Genomic DNA, 20,440 nt, shown 5'->3' on the forward strand with positions numbered 1-20,440 from the left:
CTTTGGAGCTTAGTTACACAGTCATTATTTATTGCTAGTTAACAGTGTCAAGGGGAAAAAACCCCAGTATTAATTCTTTTGACCCATAGCTCTTCCATACCTTCATTCTGTGGTCCCTTCTGCTTGTGCAACACGTGCACCACTGTTGTGATTTAGGAAGAGGGAGAAGCAAGGTGTAGCACACTCTGAAGAGTTTGGTAAAAATATCTCCTGCTTTTCTCGTGTTTCAGGTCATAAAGAGGAAGATGAAACGCCTTCTGCTTCTGCTGTGCTGTCCCTGGAACAAACAGCTGTGATTCAGGAAATGGTAAATCAAGATGTGCTTCCAAAGCTGATGATCCCCAGTCCGACCAACGAACCACAAGTGGTAACTGAAGACAAGCAAGGAGAGGCAATAAACTGTGCATCAGATGATTTAGATGACGATGAAGAGGAGGAGGATGAAGAAGAGGAAGATGAGGAGGAGATGGAAGATACCAATATGCCTAAAGAAAATGCTGAAATGCCTTTGATGTGCGAAGAAAAGTTAGACTCCCTGGAAGAACAAAAGAGTACGTTGGAGGAATCGCCAGAAAACTCTCCAAAGAAAAAGCTCGTGGTGAAAATCCCGAAAGCAAGAGGTGAATCCAACGGTGACGTTCAGGAAACGTTCATGTTTCCCTGTCAGCATTGTGAGAGGAAGTTCACAACAAAGCAAGGGCTCGAGCGCCACATGCACATCCACATATCCACCCTCAACCACGCCTTCAAGTGCCGCTACTGCGGGAAGGCCTTCGGGACCCAGATTAACCGGCGAAGGCACGAGCGACGCCACGAGGCCGGGCCCAGACGGAAACCCTTCCTAACCCTGACGTCATCACAACACCTGGATAACGTTGCTGATAACCAGGTAATTGTGGATGATGGTCTTAAAGACGACCTGAACGTTCCCGGTCTTGTGCAAGACTCCGTTGTCTTGGATTCTGAGAAAGCTTCCCAAGAAATGTCCAACTCCGCGTTTGCTGAGGAGAACAAGGAGCCCAAAGAATTGCACCCCTGCAAATACTGCAAAAAGGTGTTTGGAACTCACACCAACATGAGGAGGCACCAGCGCAGGGTTCACGAGCGGCATCTTATCCCCAAAGGGGTCAGGAGAAAAGGATTCTTCACCGAAGAGCCACCGCTTCCCACAGAGCCGGCCCCATCAGTGCAGAGCGTGTACATAGCCAGCACGGAGATCGAGGAGGAAGGGGAGGTAGATGATGTCTATATTATGGATATTTCCAGCAATATCTCTGAGAATTTAAATTATTACATTGATGGGAAAATCCAGTCCAACAGCAGCACGAGCAATTGTGATGTGATTCAGATGGAGTCCAACTCTGCGGACCTGTATGGGCTGAATTGCATCATCAGTCCAGTCACAGTGGAAATTTCCTCAAATATAAAGGTTACACAAACACATGTGAGTGAACCTCCTAAGGAACCCTCTAGCAGTGGGAGCAATGAATCCAAAAAGAGAAGAACTGCCAGCCCTCCTCTTGTACCAAAAATAAAAACTGAAATAGACCCAGAACCTATAACTCCTACAAGTTCTTTAAATCTTCCTCTTAGCATTTCAACAGAAAGCTTATCTTTTCATAAAGAAAAAGGGGTTTATTTGTCATCAAAATTAAAGCAGCTGCTTCAGACACAGGACAATAAGAAGATAACTCCATCAAGTGAAATCCCGAAACTAGGACCTTCTGTTACATCATCACCTATTTTGCCTCCAGTATCCAGCAGATTTAAAAGAAGGACCAGCTCTCCTCCCAGTTCTCCACAGCACAGTCCAGTGCTTCGAGACTTTGTCAAATCAGGTGAGGGTAAAGCTGTGTGGAACGATAGTATTCGGAGCTCAAAAATGCCAAAGTTAGAAAGCCACAGCAGCTCACCTGCTTGGAGCTTGACTGGAAGGGAGGACAAAGAGACTTTGAGCCCTCATTGCTATGAAGAATACAAAATATCAAAAGACTGGACAGCAGCTCCAACATTTGGCAACGTGTGCAACCAGCAGCCGCTGGATTTATCCAGTGGTGTGAAACAAAGGTCTGACGTCAAAAGTAAGACTCAGGTTCCCTGGGAGTCCGTTTTAGACCTGAGCGTGCATAAGAAGCCCTGCAGCGATGCAGAAGTCAGGGAGTGCAAAGAAAATTCCATCCAGCCAACGTGTAGTGGTGTTAAAAAGAAGAAACCAACCACGTGCATGTTACAGAAGGTGCTGCTGAACGAGTACAACGGGACGGACGCGGCCCCGGAGGGCGCGCTGGGGGGGAACGGCAGCGCCAGCCCCGGCAAAGCCCCGGAGCCTCAGGCAGAGCCCGACGTGGATCCCGGGCTCTCGGCATCGTCTTCCACTGACACTCAGCCCCTCAATTCCTCCGCTTCCCCTGTGCCACAGGCACCCGCTGTACCCCCTGTGTGCCAGCTGCCCCCCTTGTTAACCCCCACCAACCCCCCTTCCCCGCCGCCCTGCCCGCCCGTGTTAACAGTCGCTACATCGCCTCCTCCCCTGCTCCCAACCATGCCCTTACCCATTCCAGATGTGTCTGCCAGTGCCACTAACACCTCCTCCTGTCCATCACCACTCTCCAACACTACTACCCAGTCCCCACTACCAGTTCTTTCACCTACAGTTTCTCCTTCTCCATCCCCTGTTCCTTCTGTTGAACCTCTTATTTCTGCTGCCTCTCCTGGCCCTCCCACACTCTCTTCCTCGTCTTCCTCCTCCTCTTCCTCCTCTTTCTCCTCCTCCTCATCTTCATCATCTCCATCTCCGCCTCCTCTTTCAGTAGTTTCTTCTGTTGTTTCCTCTGCTGATAACCTTGAAAGTTCTCTCCCAATAATAAAACAGGAAGAAGCTGAAAACGAGCAGCAGAAAGCAAGAGAAGATCCTCACACTTCCAGCGACTCGGGAGTCGTGCAGGAAACGTTCAATAAGAGCTTTGTGTGCAATGTCTGCGAATCCCCTTTTCTTTCCATTAAAGACCTAACGAAGCATTTATCTGTTCATGCTGAAGAATGGCCCTTCAAATGTGAATTCTGTGTACAGCTTTTTAGGGACAAAACAGACTTGTCGGAACATCGCTTTCTGCTCCACGGAGTGGGCAATATCTTTGTTTGCTCCGTCTGTAAAAAGGAATTTGCTTTTTTGTGCAATTTGCAACAGCATCAGCGGGATCTCCATCCAGACAAGGAGTGCACACATCATGAGTTTGAAAGCGGGACTTTGAGACCCCAGAATTTTACTGATCCCAGTAAGGCCAACGCGGAGCACATGCAGAGCCTGCAGGAAGATTCCTTGGAACCTTCTAAAGAGGAGGAAGATGAAGATCTAAATGATTCCTCTGAAGAGCTTTATACTACTATAAAAATAATGGCTTCTGGCGTGAAATCTAAAGATCCAGATGTTCGTATGGGCCTCAATCAACACTACCCGAGCTTTAAACCACCTCCCTTCCAATATCACCATCGCAATCCGATGGGTATCGGAGTTACTGCCACAAACTTCACTACCCACAATATTCCTCAGACTTTTACTACTGCCATTCGATGCACAAAATGTGGGAAAAGTGTCGATAACATGCCCGAGTTACACAAACACATACTGGCCTGTGCCTCTGCCAGTGATAAAAAGAGATACACACCTAAAAAAAATCCAGTACCCCTCAAACAGACAGTGCAGCCTAAGAACGGCATGGTGGTTATAGCTGGGCCTGGGAAGAACGCCTTCAGACGAATGGGTCAGCCTAAAAGACTCAATTTCAATGTTGAGATTAGCAAAATGTCCTCCAACAAACTAAAAATAAGTGCATTGAAAAAGAAAAACCAGCTTGTCCAGAAAGCTATCCTGCAAAAAAAGAAATCTGCCCAGCAGAAGGCGGAGCTGAAAAACAATCCATCCGAGTCGGACTCTCACATCTGCCCCTACTGCAACAGGGAGTTCACCTACATCGGGAGTTTGAACAAACACGCCTCGTACAGCTGTCCCAAAAAACCCATCTCTCCCTCCTCTAAAAAGAATTCTTCCAAAAAAAGCGCGAGTTCCTCACCCGCGAACAGTGACAAAGGCAGCAACCAGCGGAGGCGAACGGCGGACGCGGAGATCAAGATGCAGAGCACCCAGACCCACCTGGGCAAGACCCGAGCACGGACCTCGGGGCCGGCCCAGCTCCAGCTCCCCTCGGCCTCCTTCAAGGCCAAACAGAGCGTGAAATTTGTACCTTCCATGCGCTCTAAAAAGCCAAATTCGTCTTCGTCCCTGAGGAACTCTAGTCCTGTGAGAGTATCTAAAATGTCCCACGTGGATGGGAAAAAAACTAAGGTGGTCACTAAGAACAGTTCCTCTGGAATGTCCAGCAAAGCGTCCCGGAAATTGCACGTCAGAATACAAAGGAATAATAAAGCTGTTCTGCCGAGTAAATCTGCTGTGGCAAGTAAGAAAAAGGCAGACAGGTTCAGTGTAAAGTCTAGAGAGAGGATTGGGGGACCCATCACGCGGAGCCTGCAGCAGGCAGCAAACGCAGAGGCAGCAGAAAACAAAAGAGATGAAAGCAGTACAAAGCAAGAGCTAAAAGATTTCAGGTAAGCGTTTCATTTGAAGTTGAAACAACCCAGGAACACGTTGCTTGCTGGTTTGCCAATTTTCTTGGTCTTTTTTTTTTTTTTTTTTTTTCCCCCTTTTGGAGTTTCTCATGCTTAAATAAAAAAAAACAACAAATAAACAAAGAAAAGTTGCATTTCCTGAACCATGGTTGAGCAGCTCACTGATGCCGAGGTCTGATGTACATACTTGATGCATTTTGTCATGTTCTCATGAAATAATACACGGTTTGTATAGAGAATGTCTTTAATTATAAACTGAATTGAAAGCTCTGGAAAAAAAAAAAGATGTCAATACTTGAGTGCAAATAAACTTTGTCATTAAACTCAATGTTATTGGAGACACTGACCTTGTATTTGGTATCTAAGGTGGCCCAGAACCATTCTAGATTTATTTATGGCTAAAAATCATGACTGCATTCTTTACTCACTCAAGTAACTTGCTTTGGTTTGTAATAAAAAGCATTCTCTGCATATATATATAAGTATATATATAAAAGAAACAAACCATGACCAAATACTTCAAAAATGTATGTGCATACGGATTGAGTCAGATCATTAAATACTTAATATAAGGGAAATAGACATGTAAGAAAATTTACATGAACATGTAAATTTGTTAGAATTATCATGCTTTTATGTTTCACTATAAAATTTTATAATTAAAGTTCTATTTCTTTTTGAGAAGAAGCATTTTAATCACAAGAAAGGGTAATACTTCAATAAATAAATAAAATCTTAATCTACGTGCCTGAGTCCCGACTTACGTCTTCATGTAGTCTCTGCAATCAATAGTATATTTTGCACAGTGTTTATAACCTCTGTTACTTTGCTCCTGCCCTGTTATTCCTGGAAACAGGTGTCTGATTTGCCAAGGAACTTTCCCAAAGCTCCCGGGTAATTTTGGGGTTGGTGATTGCAGCGCTGGCTGTGATTAACACCAGATTGAGGGTTGAGGGGAGGATGATTTATCAAAGTCATGGCTAAGTGGAGGAGGGGGAGGAACTGGCAGCCTCTGTCAGAACAAGTGTCCCTGAGCAGGATCTGTTGAGTGTCAAAATCCAAACTGTTCACAGCTTGTGTGTCTTATGGTGGAGGCTCCGAGGTGGAAATTGTGAGGAAATACTTTGTAAAGTAAAGGTTCCCTATAGCAGAATTATTCCCAAGGGCTAGAGGGGAATTTGACTTAAAATAGTCCATACCCAAATTAGGATGTGTTGAAGGAAAAATATCCTATTGGAATTTGGAGACTAATGGTGTAAAAAATGCCTTTTAGGAACAAGAAATGTCTCCCAGGCCTGTTCTCTTGGGACGTAAACATCTTCCTGTTAATTCTCATCAGCTGCTCTCTCAGTGTTATGTGTGAAACTGTATTTAAATGATGCCAGAACAGATCAGAATAAGAAGCCAAAATGACACATCTTTCCATCCAAATGAATCATTTGACCTCAGGCAAAATAATGAAGTACTTGGGAATCAGTGCATATGGGAATTGTTCTGTAAGATCTGGGGGGAAATATCCATTGACCAGGGGTAAGATTTCCTTGGCTGGCTCAAATACCATTACTTTGCAGTCTTGATCAGTGTAGGGAGTAGTTTCACTAGGAAATTATTTTTGTTTCTGAAATAACTTTCATAAATTTAGATTGTCTATTAAACTTTTTATATCAAATATGAAGAATTTTTTTGCCTTCATACCCCAACGTTTAACTTTGATTCTCCTCTATGTAGGCACTATTGGGTTTGTTTTTTCTTTTTTTCCCAGGAAATCTCAGTATTTTTCCAAGACTTCCTTCATGTAATACTTATTTGTTTTTCACCTTTCAGTTTTTCTGTGTAAACATACTCCGCTCACAAATTGTTTTGTCGTTTATCTTCAGTTTCTGTTTTTGTTTATTTTTATTTTCTAGGACTCTCCTGTAAAAAAAAACAAAACAAACAAACAAAAGTCCCTTACTGCCATGGTAGAGCTGTTGCTCCTCTTAGGATAAGCACTACGCCAAGGGATGGGAAATGCAAGCTTGTGAAACCCTCAGGAGCTGACTCACAATCACAAAATTCCCTGCAGGCTTCTTGCTAACGCTCAGTGTCAGGCCTAGATTTCCTTATTTCGTGCCTGCCACGCACAGGATGATTCAGATTAAAGAGGAGGATGCTACTTAAAACAATTAAACCCCACGGGAAATCATCAAGAGAAATAGTGGGATTAACTAAACCAAGTCTCTGCTCTGGTGTTTGCTCAGCTCCTGCTTTTGTCCAAACCTTCGTGGAGTTCATTGTCTGCTTGGCAAAGCAGGTTCCTGCAGTGTGTCCATAATTCAGTGTAGATTCAGGGACAACAATTGCTGCACTCAAAAGTATTTTTGTCATGTATTAAGTCTCTTAAAGCCTTTTGTCTAAATGAATCAGTAGAGGCCAACCCAGCACGGCAGAAATCCCTTTTTTTCCCACCTTCTCCTCGCTTCCTGACTCTTTTCCATGTCCAGCACACAATGGGGAAAAAAAAGCCTCAATTGGATGTTTTATGAATTTTCCAAGTTCGTATTTACACATGCCAATAAAACTTTATATAGCAACAGTGAGTTTCTAAGCAGCAGATATTTAATGGATGCAGTGTATCTTTTTATGGATCAGAAGGCCAGAGCAGAGCTGCAGACCTGCATATTTTGAAAGTTAAATCTATAATTACTCTAAAAGGTTGTGCACCTCTAATAATTTAAGACAACAGATCGGTTTTTGTTCATAACAGCTTTTTCTGGAAATGCCATTTGTCACGTGTTCCCAGAGCTTTCAAGATTAATGACGGAATGGATGGAAAGTGACTTAGTTTCTTTATACAGCCACCCCTTATATTTTTGTTCTTGACTTAAAAAGTAATCTACCTCTTAAAAAATTTGTAGTTTAATACTTGTTTGGTGAATTTGTGCCACTTTAACTTTCACTTTCACTATCATTCCCATTTTGTTACATTTCTGTTATGGGGACTTTATGTTGAAATATTGTATAAAGCATTTGTAGCAAGTTTAAAAAAAAAATAAAATATTTAAAATTATTTAAATTGTTTTGGACACTTCAATTGTACTATATGTGATTTGCATTTTACATTAATTTCATTTTGTTTTCATTTTGGGTTGTTAATCTTGGAGCATGTTCCTGTATTAAAGTTTGCTGTTAGTTATATTGTTTCTTCTATTGGAGAGTGATATAAAGACTATTCTAATGAAAACATTAAAATTACAATTTGACATAAAAGTGGGGTTGTCCTTGCTTTTGAACACTGTAGCCTTGCTGAAGGGGCTGTAGTGCAGGTAAGCAACTGCAGAGGGATTTTCCTCCTCCATCCGTCCATCCTGTAAATTCCAGCTGTAGTTCCAAGTCTGTGGTGTTGCAAGCACTTAATGACCAACTAGATGGAACCATCATGGCACATTTTCTGTGACCAGTAAGGTAAACTTTTTAAAAACTCGTGGGAAACTTGCCTTTTGTGTGGAAAGCAGGAAAAATGAAACGATGTACATCTAGGAGGAATTAAGTGTTCTTGCATCCTTCAGTTGGCTGTGCCCAGTTCACTGAAATGAATTTATACCAATTTGCCACTTCTGACTTAGCCTTAGGATTTTGCTTTTTAATTGTGGACACAGTTAATAAATTCAAAGTATTTAAATAAAAATTGCACGCACCATTTCAACTTCGGATATTATAGTGTTTTTCTGATACTACAGTGTTCTATTTTTATATGCTTTAAACTTGTGAAACAGTTTAATAAAAAAATTACGTATAAAGACTTTGGCTCTGAGAATTTTGGAATGTTTTATTCCACCATCAAGATAAATGTTCTGCCTCCTGCAGTGGAGCTGGAAGTATCTGTGTCCCACAGTGGTGTGGGATGGAATAATGTGACATGGAGAAGCCTGAGAGTGTCACAGCAGCCAATTCCTGCACATGGGCACTCCTGATCCAGTAGGATTTTATGGAGCTGTCTGTTCAAATTAATGCTTCTGTTTAAGATTCTCTGGTAAGAGCTCTCAGAGCTCCCAGTTTATTTTCTCATGTGCTGTGTCATTCCTTGAACGTGTTGTCTCTGTAACAAAGTTTTCCATGGATTTTGACTGAAGGGAAGATGTGGTGCAGTGCTGCAGAGGTCCCAGCGCTGTCCCTGGAGTGGTTTTGCACTCACACTGCGGTTCAGGAGCTGCACCACGAGGGAGGAGTTGAATCCTCAGTCTGCAGCAGCAGTTCCATCAATGGTAGGAATCTACAGTGAAGCTTTTTTGGTCTTGATTAGGTTTTACTCAGTTTACCCAAGTGAAAACATGCTTTTGCATACCCATATTTGTATTTGGATATTTTATAAGAATTAAGAGGCACAAAAAAACATTTAAAACCCCTGGTAGTTTTGAGGTTACGGAGGGCAGGAGATAAACTTTAGGAGCTGTTTCACATCTTCTGTTGCTGACAAATGAGATGCCAGTTGGTGTTTGGTCTTTGCAGTCTCAGTATTTCAGTCACCTTGTAAGGATTTATTGGCTGTGAATAGCAGTGAACTGATCATAAATAAAGCAGCCTCATTCCTTGATATTCTGGCAGAAATGCTGTTGCCATTGTCTTTGCTGTGATATTAAGTCCTGTTGTGTACCAAGGACGTGCCACACAGATGTTCACCCTCATTTGCACCCACCAGTTCACCAGGGAGGGGATCTCAGCTCCAAAATGAGAGTGGGTGCTCAGGGGGGTTCATTCCTAAATAGGTGACTCGTGGCAGATACAAACATCCAGCTTTCATAGTTACTGTTGCATCTCATCTGCATAATTGAATTTCCCTGGCTTTCATAGCCGCCTCTTTATGATCTGAAGCAACAATAAAGCTGTGATGTTGCCCACAAAGTGCTGACACGTCTTGAAACACATCCAAACAGGCAACGAAAACAATTAAACTTGTCCTGTTTACAGAGACCAACTGACACGCTGGGAGAGATCAAATGAGTGTCAGTGTGATGCAAACAGCGATGCAGGAGCTGGTGTGGAGGCAGGAGAGCTGACATGTTGTGTTTACCTTTTTATTTTCCTTTAGCCAGTTTGTTAGAAGGTGTTAAAACCAGCTTGTGGCCGGGCCTGTGTGAGCTGGGCTCAGTGCTGGCTGTTCCAGGGCAGTGCAGGTGTTGCTGTGCCAGCTCCTGGCTCTGGGAGCTGCCCGAGGTGCTTTAGGCTGGGCTGATTCTGTGCTCTGCTCTGTCAGCATTTTGTATTGCAAGGCTGTTATTTAAAATCCTGGTGTAGTTCCTGACGATTTTCTTGAGTCTGGTGTCTAAATGTTCCATTCCAAATGCAAGTAGGAATGGCACTTGCTCCATTTGCTGTGGTTTGTGACTTCATTTCCAAAATTATTATGCCAGTTCCAGCTTTTACTGGAGTCAAGTTCAGCAGAGAAGCTGAATTGCAACAGCAAACCTGTGACAGACAAACAGCTCGTGAATGACCTTAAAAAGAGAACTTAGAAGACCTTCCATACTAATTCTGGCTTTTATGTACTGAGTGTGAGATCTGTGTGAGTCACATGATGTTGTGCTTCTGTCCATGATGAAAAGGAGCTAAAGAATAGTTTTTGAGCAACAAGTGCATGCTGGTTTGGATCTGAGCTTGTGTGGTAAGTGAATGATGAGAGAGAGGTGAAATTCCACATCTGTTTAATTAAATGGTGAAGAATAGCAGCTCTCTGATGGAAGAGGGGATGTGTAGGACCTTCCAATATTTTTTGAAAGAGTGGGATGGTGAGGAAAATAAATCTTATTTCAGATCAAGATGCAAATAAAACACTAAGAAAGGCATGGTATATTAAGTGTACAGTTAATGGTCCATTGTGCACACCAAGTGAGTGAAAAATTAATGTTATAAAGGAGGGATCTTATATGTATGATCTTATATGAGGGATCTTATATGTCATTTCCAAAGCTTTTTTGGGGATTTTTCTTTGCAATTTAAGTAATGTCTTAGAGGTGTTTTTTGAGTGAAATGAATACCAAGGTAACACTGACTGGAGCAGAAGCTGATGCTGCTTTATGCCCATCAGTCCCCACCCAGAGGTGTAAATGCAAGTAGATGGTTAGAGTGGGAATGGGTGTAAAGAATCCAATGTCTAGCACAGGATTCCTGACAGAACAGAGGAGCAGGGGGTCCTGGAGTCCTGTTCTGCCTCTGGATCACAGTCTCCAGCCACCAACTACTCTTAATCCTCTTCCTTAGTTTCTTAGTTGCTACCACTGAGTCCCCTCTGAGTGCTGCTTCCCACTCACACTTCATTGCTTTCCATTCTCATTTTGCTGATCCTGCACCTTCTCTTAGCAAGTCTTTAAAGATGCTTTTGGTAGAGGATGCATTGGACAAAGAGCATTGAAATACTGCTTGCTTTTTTTTTTTTTTCCAGATACCAAGCAGTAAAATTGAAACTCAAAGGGAAGCTCGAGCAGGCATCAAGTTGGAGGGAGGCTTTTTCTTAAGAGATAGGTAGCTGCTTCATTTTCCTAATTTATTCAAAGCTCCAGTGGTTTGTGGAGCCCGGTGTAGCAATCAGCAGCGTGCATTTTGTTTGTGTATGTATCTCTCTGTTTAATTTTTTAAGACTTTTATGTTTCACAAGCCAAACAGGGTCTCTGAGTCATGTTTTGGATGACAGTACTCCCAGAAACTGCCAAAGGGTTGTGAGAAACAGCTTTGATTATTCAGTGGGTGATGTCCCATGTTTCAGAAGTACGGGCTCAGTGTTCAGGCTGGGTGGTGCAAGGTGCTGTGGGATGGCAGGTGAGCAGCAAAACTGAGCCTTGCACCACTCAGAATGCCCTGAGCCAGTCAAAAAAGAGGAATAATCTTATATCTGGGCCTGTTCCAGCAAAGCCTTCCTTGATTCCAGCTGGGGGGGCTCAGCCTGGAGAAAAGGAGGCTCAGGGGGGACCTTCTCACTCTCTGCAACCCCCTGACAGGAGGGGGGAGCTGGGAGAGGTCGGGCTCTGCTCCCAGGGAACAAGGGGCAGGAGGAGAAGACACAAACTGAAGCTGTGCCAGGGGCTGCCCAGGGAGGTGGTGGAGTCCCCATGGCTGGAGGTGTCCAAGGAAGGACTGGATGTGGCACTCAGTGCTCTGGCCTGGGGGACAGGGTGGGGATGGGGCACAGGTTGGACTCGGAGACCTTGGAGGACATTTCCAACCTTATTGAGTCTGTGATTTCTTCTGCACTTCAGGCAGGGCTGCTCAGCAAAGTTAAATGCCTGTGGTGAAGTAAATGCAGGGACTTTTTCAGGGCAGGGACTTTGCTGTGAGCACAGAGGATGTGCTGCCTGCTGAGGGCCTCTGGAGGCTCATTCCTGTGTCCAGCCCGTGGGTGAACAGCACTCAGTCACATTCCAACTGTGTGATGGGGGAATTCATGTAGTGTGTCATTTAGGTATTGAGATTCCTGCTCAACATTTCAGTGTGGAAGGAGGTGGAAAGATGAGGAATAATGAATTCTTCCATCACTGAGCTGCTGTAGAGAATTTCACATTCAAACTCCACCCTCACTGGAGTCTGAGGTTGTTTCTCCATTCATTGTGGCAAATGCTCTCACTCGGCTGTCTTTTCAAATCTAAAGCACATTTTGTTCTGTGGTTTCTTTATGTAATGAGATGTGCAGGACAGAGGGGTCATCCTAGTGCTGCTGCCCTTCAGCAATCATTTTGAACTCCTTTGGAGTCACCATTTCTGTGTAAATAAAATCAACTGCAGTGTTCCCTGTGTGTGATCAAAGTGCTCTCATCCTGTTATGAATGTGATTCAGCACATACCAAGTTTTTACCAAATTGGATTCCCTGACAGTGCAGAAGATGGTTTTGAGTACTGCTATTTTTAATCCAACATTCTTCACCTTTTGGCTCACACAATGCCCTGTGCTGCTTTAAAAGGGCAGGAAGATAAATTGCTGTCATGATACAGTTCATCTAAATTTACAGACCTAGACCAGGATTTCTTAAAGTGACTAATAATCTCTTTGAGCTCCATCTCAAGTACCTTCAAGGAGACTGGTTTTCTGGAGGAGCTCAGGAGAATTCCTCCCCAGAGGAGTCCTCAGTGCCAGATTCCTTTTCAGGGGCTGCTTTAGATCACTGGTTGCTTTTGAAAATCGAGTTATATTTAAGTAAAATGGTATTGATACATCAATTTTAGAGTCCCCAAGATGAGCTGTAGGCATGGTGTGAGATTCCTTCTTGCTTTTGGTTTGGTGTTCATCCCCTGAGCTCCCAGTGGTCTGAAGCAGGATTTTGCTGGGAGTGGAATTAAGTCAGCAATGAAGAAACTTGAACTCTAGAGCTCATGCATGAAACAAAGCAATTTTGGAGTTCTGGTGGGGGAGCAATGCTGCTTTAAAGGCATGAAGCTCTTTGAAGCACTGTGGTTGGAGGTGCTGTTAGGTGTCTTCTTGGAAGTTGAGAATGCAAAGGATCTCAATAACAGGTTTTTCTAGTTTAGATTCATGAAAGGCCTGACCATAAAATCATCATATTCATGTTATGTCCTTCAGCATTACGTGATGGAAAGATAAAATCCTGTCCTGCTCCAGCTCTTTCATGAATAAACACACGTAAGTCTCCAAACATCCACACTACAGCACATTATGATCCTTTTTGCTCTGCTGCCTCCCCAGTTTTTATACACAGGGGCAGGACTCTTCCATAGAAAAGGGAAGACATCCCCCTCAACGAAATTCTATCCACAAACCTTTTTGTCTGGCTAAATATTTTGTTTCATTAAAGCAGACAAACAAAAATCTGTTCACTGGCGGTTGATGTTTTTAATGTTTTTCCAAGCCCTTGTTTTGTGTGTTTAATTTCCCATTAAGCAATATGTTAGTGCCAGAGAGATCATGCCAGTCAGGGCAGCAGCACGATGGTTTAAACCTCACTGAGAGCAGAAAGCCCAGAAATGGCATTTTCCCACCCCCCAAACCCTTCCCACTTGCCTTCTGGCCTGTGAATTTGCTCAGCCTAATTCTGCAAAGCCAAGAATTTAGGCTTAAACATCCACATTTCCATCTTTTTTCTTTTTTTCCTAGTCAGTCAATGATTTGTGTCAGTTTAGATATTGTTTTATTTAAGAAAGGGAAACACTTGATAGAATCTGTCCCTGCCGTGTTTATTGTTGGATATGTTGGAGGGTGTGTCTGTCTGAAATTTTGGGCCACGTTCACAGGAGTTTTGTAGATTAGGAGTGTAGAAGGATAAGCTCTGCACAAAACCCCACACTATTTGAGGTTAAAATGTGAACCTAAATGCCCTGATTTTTATCAAATACTGCCCTGACTTTGCTGGATTTCCTGGTGTGACCAGCGGCCACCTCTGCTCACTCCAGCCTTCACTCCCACAAACAACAGGGCTTGTTTTTCTCAGGCATTTCTAGAGGACTAAACTGGCAACCTGGCAGAATGTTAATGGCACAAGTGTGGTACAGGACAAGGTAATTAGCATAAAAAATACCAAATGTATTTTGGGAATGTCGGAGGGAAGGGGGTGTGCCAGGATTTGGTGTTTTTACTGGCCTTGCAGTTCATGTGTGCTGCTCATGGCAAGGCTCAGGGGCCTGGGAAGGGAAGGAAAGTTGGAATTTGGTTTGGACAAGTACTTGAGTGTTCAGGAGACAGTTTAACCTGGTAACAGGAAAGCAGGTGGTGGGGAAACCTTTGTTCCCAGCTCTGCTCTGAGCTGCAGATTGTCTGGGAGACCTTGGCAAATCACTTTCCATCTGACTCAGTTCTGGAACTGAAAAATGGGATTATGGCACTGACTCACACTGCAAAACACTTTGAGATCCGAGGATGGAAGACTATAAGAGCTGGGATTTAGTGTAGTTTTATTGTAGCAGGTCTCAGTGAGTTTGGTGATTTATCTCCTTTAGTAAAGGTGTGCTCTCAGAGAGAGCTTTAGGCCCTGTCTATGTGTGAAAAAATAGCCTCATTTAACTTCTGGGTTACCTTTAATTTATGGAGTAGCTGGTGCATCTACAAAACTGTTCATCCTGGTTTAAAAGTCCTTAGTTCACAGAGAAAACTTTTGCCACCTAACATTTGGTTTCTGGGCCTTTTTGTCTTGCAAGCAGAGTGTGTTTTCTGATGTTATTCCTTGTTTTTATTCAGTTTTGGTTTTTTTTTTGGCCGGGCCTGTTCCCAGCAGTGGTGTTGGCAGGGCTGGGGCAGCCTGTGCTGTGCTGTTGGTGGGGGCTGTGCTCAGGGCTGGGCTGGGTTGGGGTGCAGCCCTCACCCCTTCCCAGGGGAGCCCTCACTGCCCAAGGTGGCTGAGAATCCCTTCTCTGTGCCTGTCTCCAGTTACCCCAGTGCTGAGATGGTGAAAGCAGGTGCAGAGTGACAGTGCTAAAAATAACCTTTTCAATCCCTGTCCCTAATGCAGGGGAGGGGATTTTGGCTCCCCTCCCCCTCGGGGATGAGCTCACCTTGCACACCCCGAGTTGGTCTGAATTCATCCAGACATTCCTGCTTTGCTTTCAACAGGCTCCTTAAATGAGAGTTATCAATCCCCTGCAGTTTAATGTTGGTACAGAGGAGGGCACTGATTCCTGATGGCTTTGGCAGAGCTGTGGTTTTGGAGCAGAATGGGAAGGCAGCAAGAAGAGCTCCATAAAGAACTCAACCACTTCCTATTTAGAAAAACAATCCCTTTTTATCTTGTTCCTCTAATCCCCAAATTCCCAACAATAAGGCATGATCTGTTAGCTTTAAAGCTTGATGAAATTAGGAGTAAAAGATCATAGAATCCCAGAATGGTTTGGGTTGGAAGGGACCTTAAAGCTCATCTTATCCACCCCCTGCCATGGGCAGGGACACCTTCCACTGTCCCAGGTTGCTCCAAGCCCTGTCCAACCTGGCCTTGGACACTTCCAGGGATGGGGCAGCCACAGCCTCTCTGGGCAACCTGTGCCAGGGCCTCCCCACCCTCACAGGGAGGAATTTCTTCCTTGTATCTAATTGAGGTGTACATTTGAAAATTCAGGGCAGATTTTCCCAGATATTTTGTCTCTTTGAATTTTAGGCTTTTAAAATATTTTTCTCCTTGAGGTTTCCCACAGGATCCAGGCACTGCCTCACTGCCTGCACTAAAACACAGATGTTATTGATTATAGAAGAACTTTTACAAATGATAATTAATATTTTGACAGAAAGCGTTACTTACATGGAAACATTCTTGACAGAAAGAAACTAAAATTTCTCTCTTCTGGTTATAGTAAAGAACTGGAGCCAAACAAACTGAACTTATTTTGGATATTCTGCTGTTTCCCTTGGTAACAGTCCTTATATGGGACAACAAAAATCTGGCCTTTGTTGACCTCCCCATTACCACTTTCTGGTTCTTCCACACTGAATCCTTCAGGATTGAATTCACAAAGGCTGGAGAGGGTGATTTACATAGAACAATAACAAAACTTTTGGCAGACAATTTTAACCACCAGTTTTAATTTGGAAATAATTGAATTGCTCACTTTTCAAATTTCTGTGGCTTTGGTTTTCTGTTGTAATGGAAAATTCTGCACTTCTTTATGTCTTAACTTGCAGTTACACTGTGTGAGGACAAACTAAGTGACATCTCCTTTAAAGGGTTTATATGGAACTCTAAAAATAACCTCGAGAAAAACCTGGCTTTTAACTTTTTTTAGACATGTTGCTATGTAATAAAATTATATTTCAAAAGATGTTCCCTTGGAAAAACTTAAGTAGTTGGGTTTGGTTGGAATTTGGAAGAATTTGCCTAGAGAAGGAAGGTGTGTGGGGGTGCACAGGTGTGAGGGGGAGCAGACAAGTATGTGCATGATAGGAAAAGATGCTGAATTTAGAAACAAATAGGGGATTTTTTGGAATCTTTCAGTGTAAGGAAGTTTAGCTTGGGTTTACATCTGAACTGAAATTGTGTGTTTAGAGTAGGGTAGAAACCTTTCAACTTCCTTTGCTCTGAGTCATGTTTTCAGGCTTTCTTCTTGAAATCCCAGCTGACAGGGGTGTAAATTTAAAATTTTGCAGTTAAAAATCTGTGATTTTCACTTTCACTTTGGGATTCTTGGGGTTAGTTTAAAACTTGGAAGTGAAATAACATCTCTACAGTGAAGGCACCGCAGTGACCTGCACGTGTCCTTGTCACGTCAGAAGTGTTCTGCAGCCCCTGACCTGGGCAAAAATCACCAGATGTGGTGGTGTTCTCATGTGAAATCATTGCTTTTCCATAAATATGTCTTTTTAAAACCTGATATGGACTGTCCTGAGAAAACAGACTGTGACTCTTCTAGTTCTTGACATAACTGGGGGTCTGTCTGTCCCAGCTGGAGGGGCTGGGATGTGGGGGGGAGGCTGGATGATGCTTCCAGTTGACATTGTCTGTTCCCTGCTTAGATAAACTCATGGGGAAAGTTCAGCATTAGGCAAAAAAATCCCCTCTCGCCTTCAGAAGTGGCTCTTGGTGCTTCCAGTGTGGGTGGAATGTAGTTTTCTTCTCTCACGGCCGGCCGAAGCCTCTGTAGGGCCCTAAAGCCTGTTTCTGACCCACGTGTGTGAGTTTTTCTGCCTCTCTGTGCAGTTACAGGCTCCGGGTGGCCTCTAGATGTCCCTCCTCCTCCTCACATAACACCAGCGCCAGGCAGTGCAGGAAATCCGGCTGCACCTCATCCCACTCCTTCAAGGAATAGAGCCCTCGGCACATCCAGCAAACCAGGTACGGAACAGGGAACAGCAACGGGAGGATGCTCGGGGCTCACCTGGCCTGTGTCCCCAAACTGTTCCACGTGTCTGTGGACAAGGAGTGCAGAGCACTTCACAGACACATTCCAAGCCTCAGAAAACCCTCAGTGTCCTTGCTCTTGCAGCTGGTCACAAGGAACAAGGTCACAAGGAACATTCTCTAGTAATGGGTGCTTACATACTCTGGATTAAAAGGATTTTTTAGGGTAGTCAGCCCTTTAGCCCCATGGAAGGTGTAAGGAGAATTTTCTTTTGTTTGTGATCTTTTAAGACCTGAGGGGTTTCTCCTCTGCATCCTGGGGAGCTTGAAGATGGTGTGAATTTCTGTAAGAATGGGGTTTATGCCCATCATGGTATTTGTGTCAGCTCACAGTAGTGGGCCAAGTGCTTTGAGGTCTTTCAGGCTGAGTATTGACTCTGCCCAAGAAAAGAAGGACGCCTGGGATGAGTGTTGTGCTTTCTGCTTTGGTGGCCTGCCCGGAGCTCAAAGAGCAGCATTACAATGCAAATTGCAGTGCTGGGATAACATGCAAAACCATCAGTTGGGTTGTGAGATAAACTGTGTAATGAAGCTCTGCGGGTTTGGGCAAATTAATGCCCTGGCCCCGTGTATTGGTGAGGCTGAATCGATTTACTGTTGGTTTTAACGAGGCACTGTTTTCTGCTCCTTCATTTCCCCACCATTAACATGCAGATAATGATCTCCTTTATACTGATGTAACAGCTAAGGAACAGGATACTTAACACGTGTAAAGCTAAAGGTGAGAATGAGTACCAGCAAAATCAAGATGCTGCAGCCTGAAATTTATTCTTTCTTAAATATGTTCCAAAAAAAAAAAACCTTTTGGGGGAAGGTTAGTAAAATGCTGAAGTTTACTACCTCCTGAATAGTGGGAGTGGTGGTTAATGAGATGTTAACACCCCTAATTGGCACAGCTGTGGGAAAATTAAATTCTGGGCATCTCTTCCCTGCTCAGCCCTCGCTGAATGACTTGTCCTGCTTCAGCTCCGTGTGATGGGACAGGTACTGTGACTACTCATCTTAAAGCCATCTCTGATTAAATGCAACTCTCTGTGTATTTTCAGGAACTTCTGACTGGAAAAGGTGAGATGAAGGAATCCTCCAGCAATGTCCTCTCCTGCTTTCGCTCAGGTGAGGTGGGACTGGTTCCTCAGCAGACAACAGGGACAGTGGTTTCTTCTGCTGGAAGCACTCCTGGCATCTCATCCTTCCTTCCAAAGGAGAGAGCACAGAGCAGATCCTGCCTTTTCAGGAGAGTGGTGAACTGTGGGTGCTGGGAGAGGGGGATCTCGGGGTGCCCTGGCACCAGGAGCCCACAGACCCAAGGCCAGTGCAGCAGCCTGGGGGAACATTCAGGCATTTGCAGGCAAAGTCCTTGTGTTCAGAGGGTGAGTCTCCTCTTTCTGGGAGGGCACAGAGGGGTTTAACATACTATGCAATTAAATTCTGAAAAGACTGTTACATCATTTTAGTTTCTACTTTACATCCTAATGGGTGAAGAACAGGGCATCCCACAAAGAAACCACTGAAGGGAGTGGGGGGTTTTGCTGAGGTTTCCACGTGTGAAGTCTGTGGATACCCCATTAGCTTTAATGGGTGTGTTGCTGTTGGTTTTGAAGTGCATCAGGACTCACGTTTTTTGGGAAGACCACCTGTTCTATGATCTCTGTGAATGCACTGACAGCCCAGGTTCATAAAGGGACAAGCATCCATTTCTCAAAAGCTGCCTTACTTTTGTTGCCAGTCTGGTGGTTTTGCTCGAGTCAGGATTTATTTATTTAGTGAGAGTAACTTATTTATTTAGTGGGAGTAACAAACACAGGTGTTGCTGTGCAGTATCAGGCAACGCTTGTCCTTAAGTACAACACTTGTCCTTAAATACAACAACACTTTTCTTTAATTACATCCCTTGTCCTTAAATAGGAGGCTTGTGTTTGTTGGGACTCTACAAATGCATGTTTAGTTTCAGTGCTCCTGTCCAGAGGGAATCCACGAAGGCAGCTGGCAACCAGTAAAGAGAAATTCCACAAACAGAGGGATCAGCTGGTAAAGTGCAGTGCAGAAGGTCTGTTACCTGTTTCTTGCCCCCAAATGGTGACAGTCACACCCAGGTGCATCATCTCACAGGGGTGTCTCTGCCCATTTCACCTCCAAGCCAAGATACATTTTTCCAGGATCCCTGCCCATGTAATATCCAGGTTTGGGACTAAGGAGGCCAAGGGGCTTGATTGCCCTATTTCCCTTTTGTTTCAGCCAGTTTATTCCTGTCCTTGTCTTTGCACTCCACACAGATAAGCACAGATCTGTGTATGCACACGTTAGTTAAAAAAAAAGCAAGTGCCCAATTGATTCTCCTTCCCACCACCCTGAAAGAGTCAAAAAAAGGCTCAATTTTATATGGATCTTCATATATATATATGGCAGATATTAATATATATGTATGAAATTGCTGAGAACAGTTAATTTTGTATAGTTTTGATGAAAATCAAATTGTTCAAAGTGAACACAAGAGCTTTAAAGAAGAAACATTGGGTTTATTCACTGTAAAAACGTTTCAGGTATGTGTTGAGTTGGAAAGAAAAGGTCTTCAGGACCTTGTATTATCTCACTACATATTTTTTGGATAAACCCAACCCCTCTTGGAGGCTTTCTAAGTGCAATTGTGGTTTGGGGGAAGGCTGAGATGCTGAGAACTAGTTGAGCCATAAAAAGCTACATCCCCTTCCACGTTGGAAGTGATGCTTCCAGTCCAAGACTGTGAGACCACTGGGATGCTCATGCCATTGCTGGCTGCTCTGTCCCATTCCTGGAGTGGAGAGTCTCTGGGATTTGTTCCCTTTGGAGGTTTTTGCTAGCAGTAAGTTCCTCCTGAAATACGGGATTTAGTGATTCCAAACGAAGGCTGGAATTTTTCACAGCAGCCTCGGAACACTGAGATTCTCATTATTCATTTTGAGTAGTTGGAAGGGAGTATCCAAATCTGCTAGGCAGCTTGGTAAATATTGGTGAAATAGCACAAGAAATTAAGTTTCCTGGCC

The 20,440-nt window shown here is 43.8% G+C and overlaps 1 protein-coding gene across 4 annotated transcripts in view; it reads left to right on the plus strand.

Moving 5' to 3' along the window:
• The window catches only part of PRDM2 (PR/SET domain 2), a 62,692-nt gene extending 42,957 nt beyond the window's left edge, over positions 1 to 19,735 (plus strand). For 2 of the 4 annotated variants that reach the window (XM_027658061.1, XM_027658064.1), the window contains 3 exons: positions 231 to 4,602; positions 17,220 to 17,354; positions 18,467 to 19,735. In XM_027658061.1, coding sequence (XP_027513862.1) covers positions 231 to 4,602; positions 17,220 to 17,328 — 4,481 coding nt within the window. In that variant the 3' untranslated portion in view covers positions 17,329 to 17,354; positions 18,467 to 19,735. Of the gene's footprint in view, positions 1 to 230; positions 4,603 to 6,530; positions 8,405 to 17,219; positions 17,355 to 18,466 lie in introns of those variants that run through there. The other 2 variants (XM_027658063.1, XM_027658062.1) reach the window with 2 other exon arrangements.
• The last annotated feature ends 705 nt before the right edge of the window (positions 19,736 to 20,440 follow it).

This window comes from Corapipo altera, unplaced genomic scaffold, assembly GCF_003945725.1.
Source record: "Corapipo altera isolate COAL_440 unplaced genomic scaffold, ASM394572v1 301, whole genome shotgun sequence".
In the NCBI taxonomy this organism is placed as follows: Eukaryota; Metazoa; Chordata; class Aves; order Passeriformes; family Pipridae; genus Corapipo; species Corapipo altera.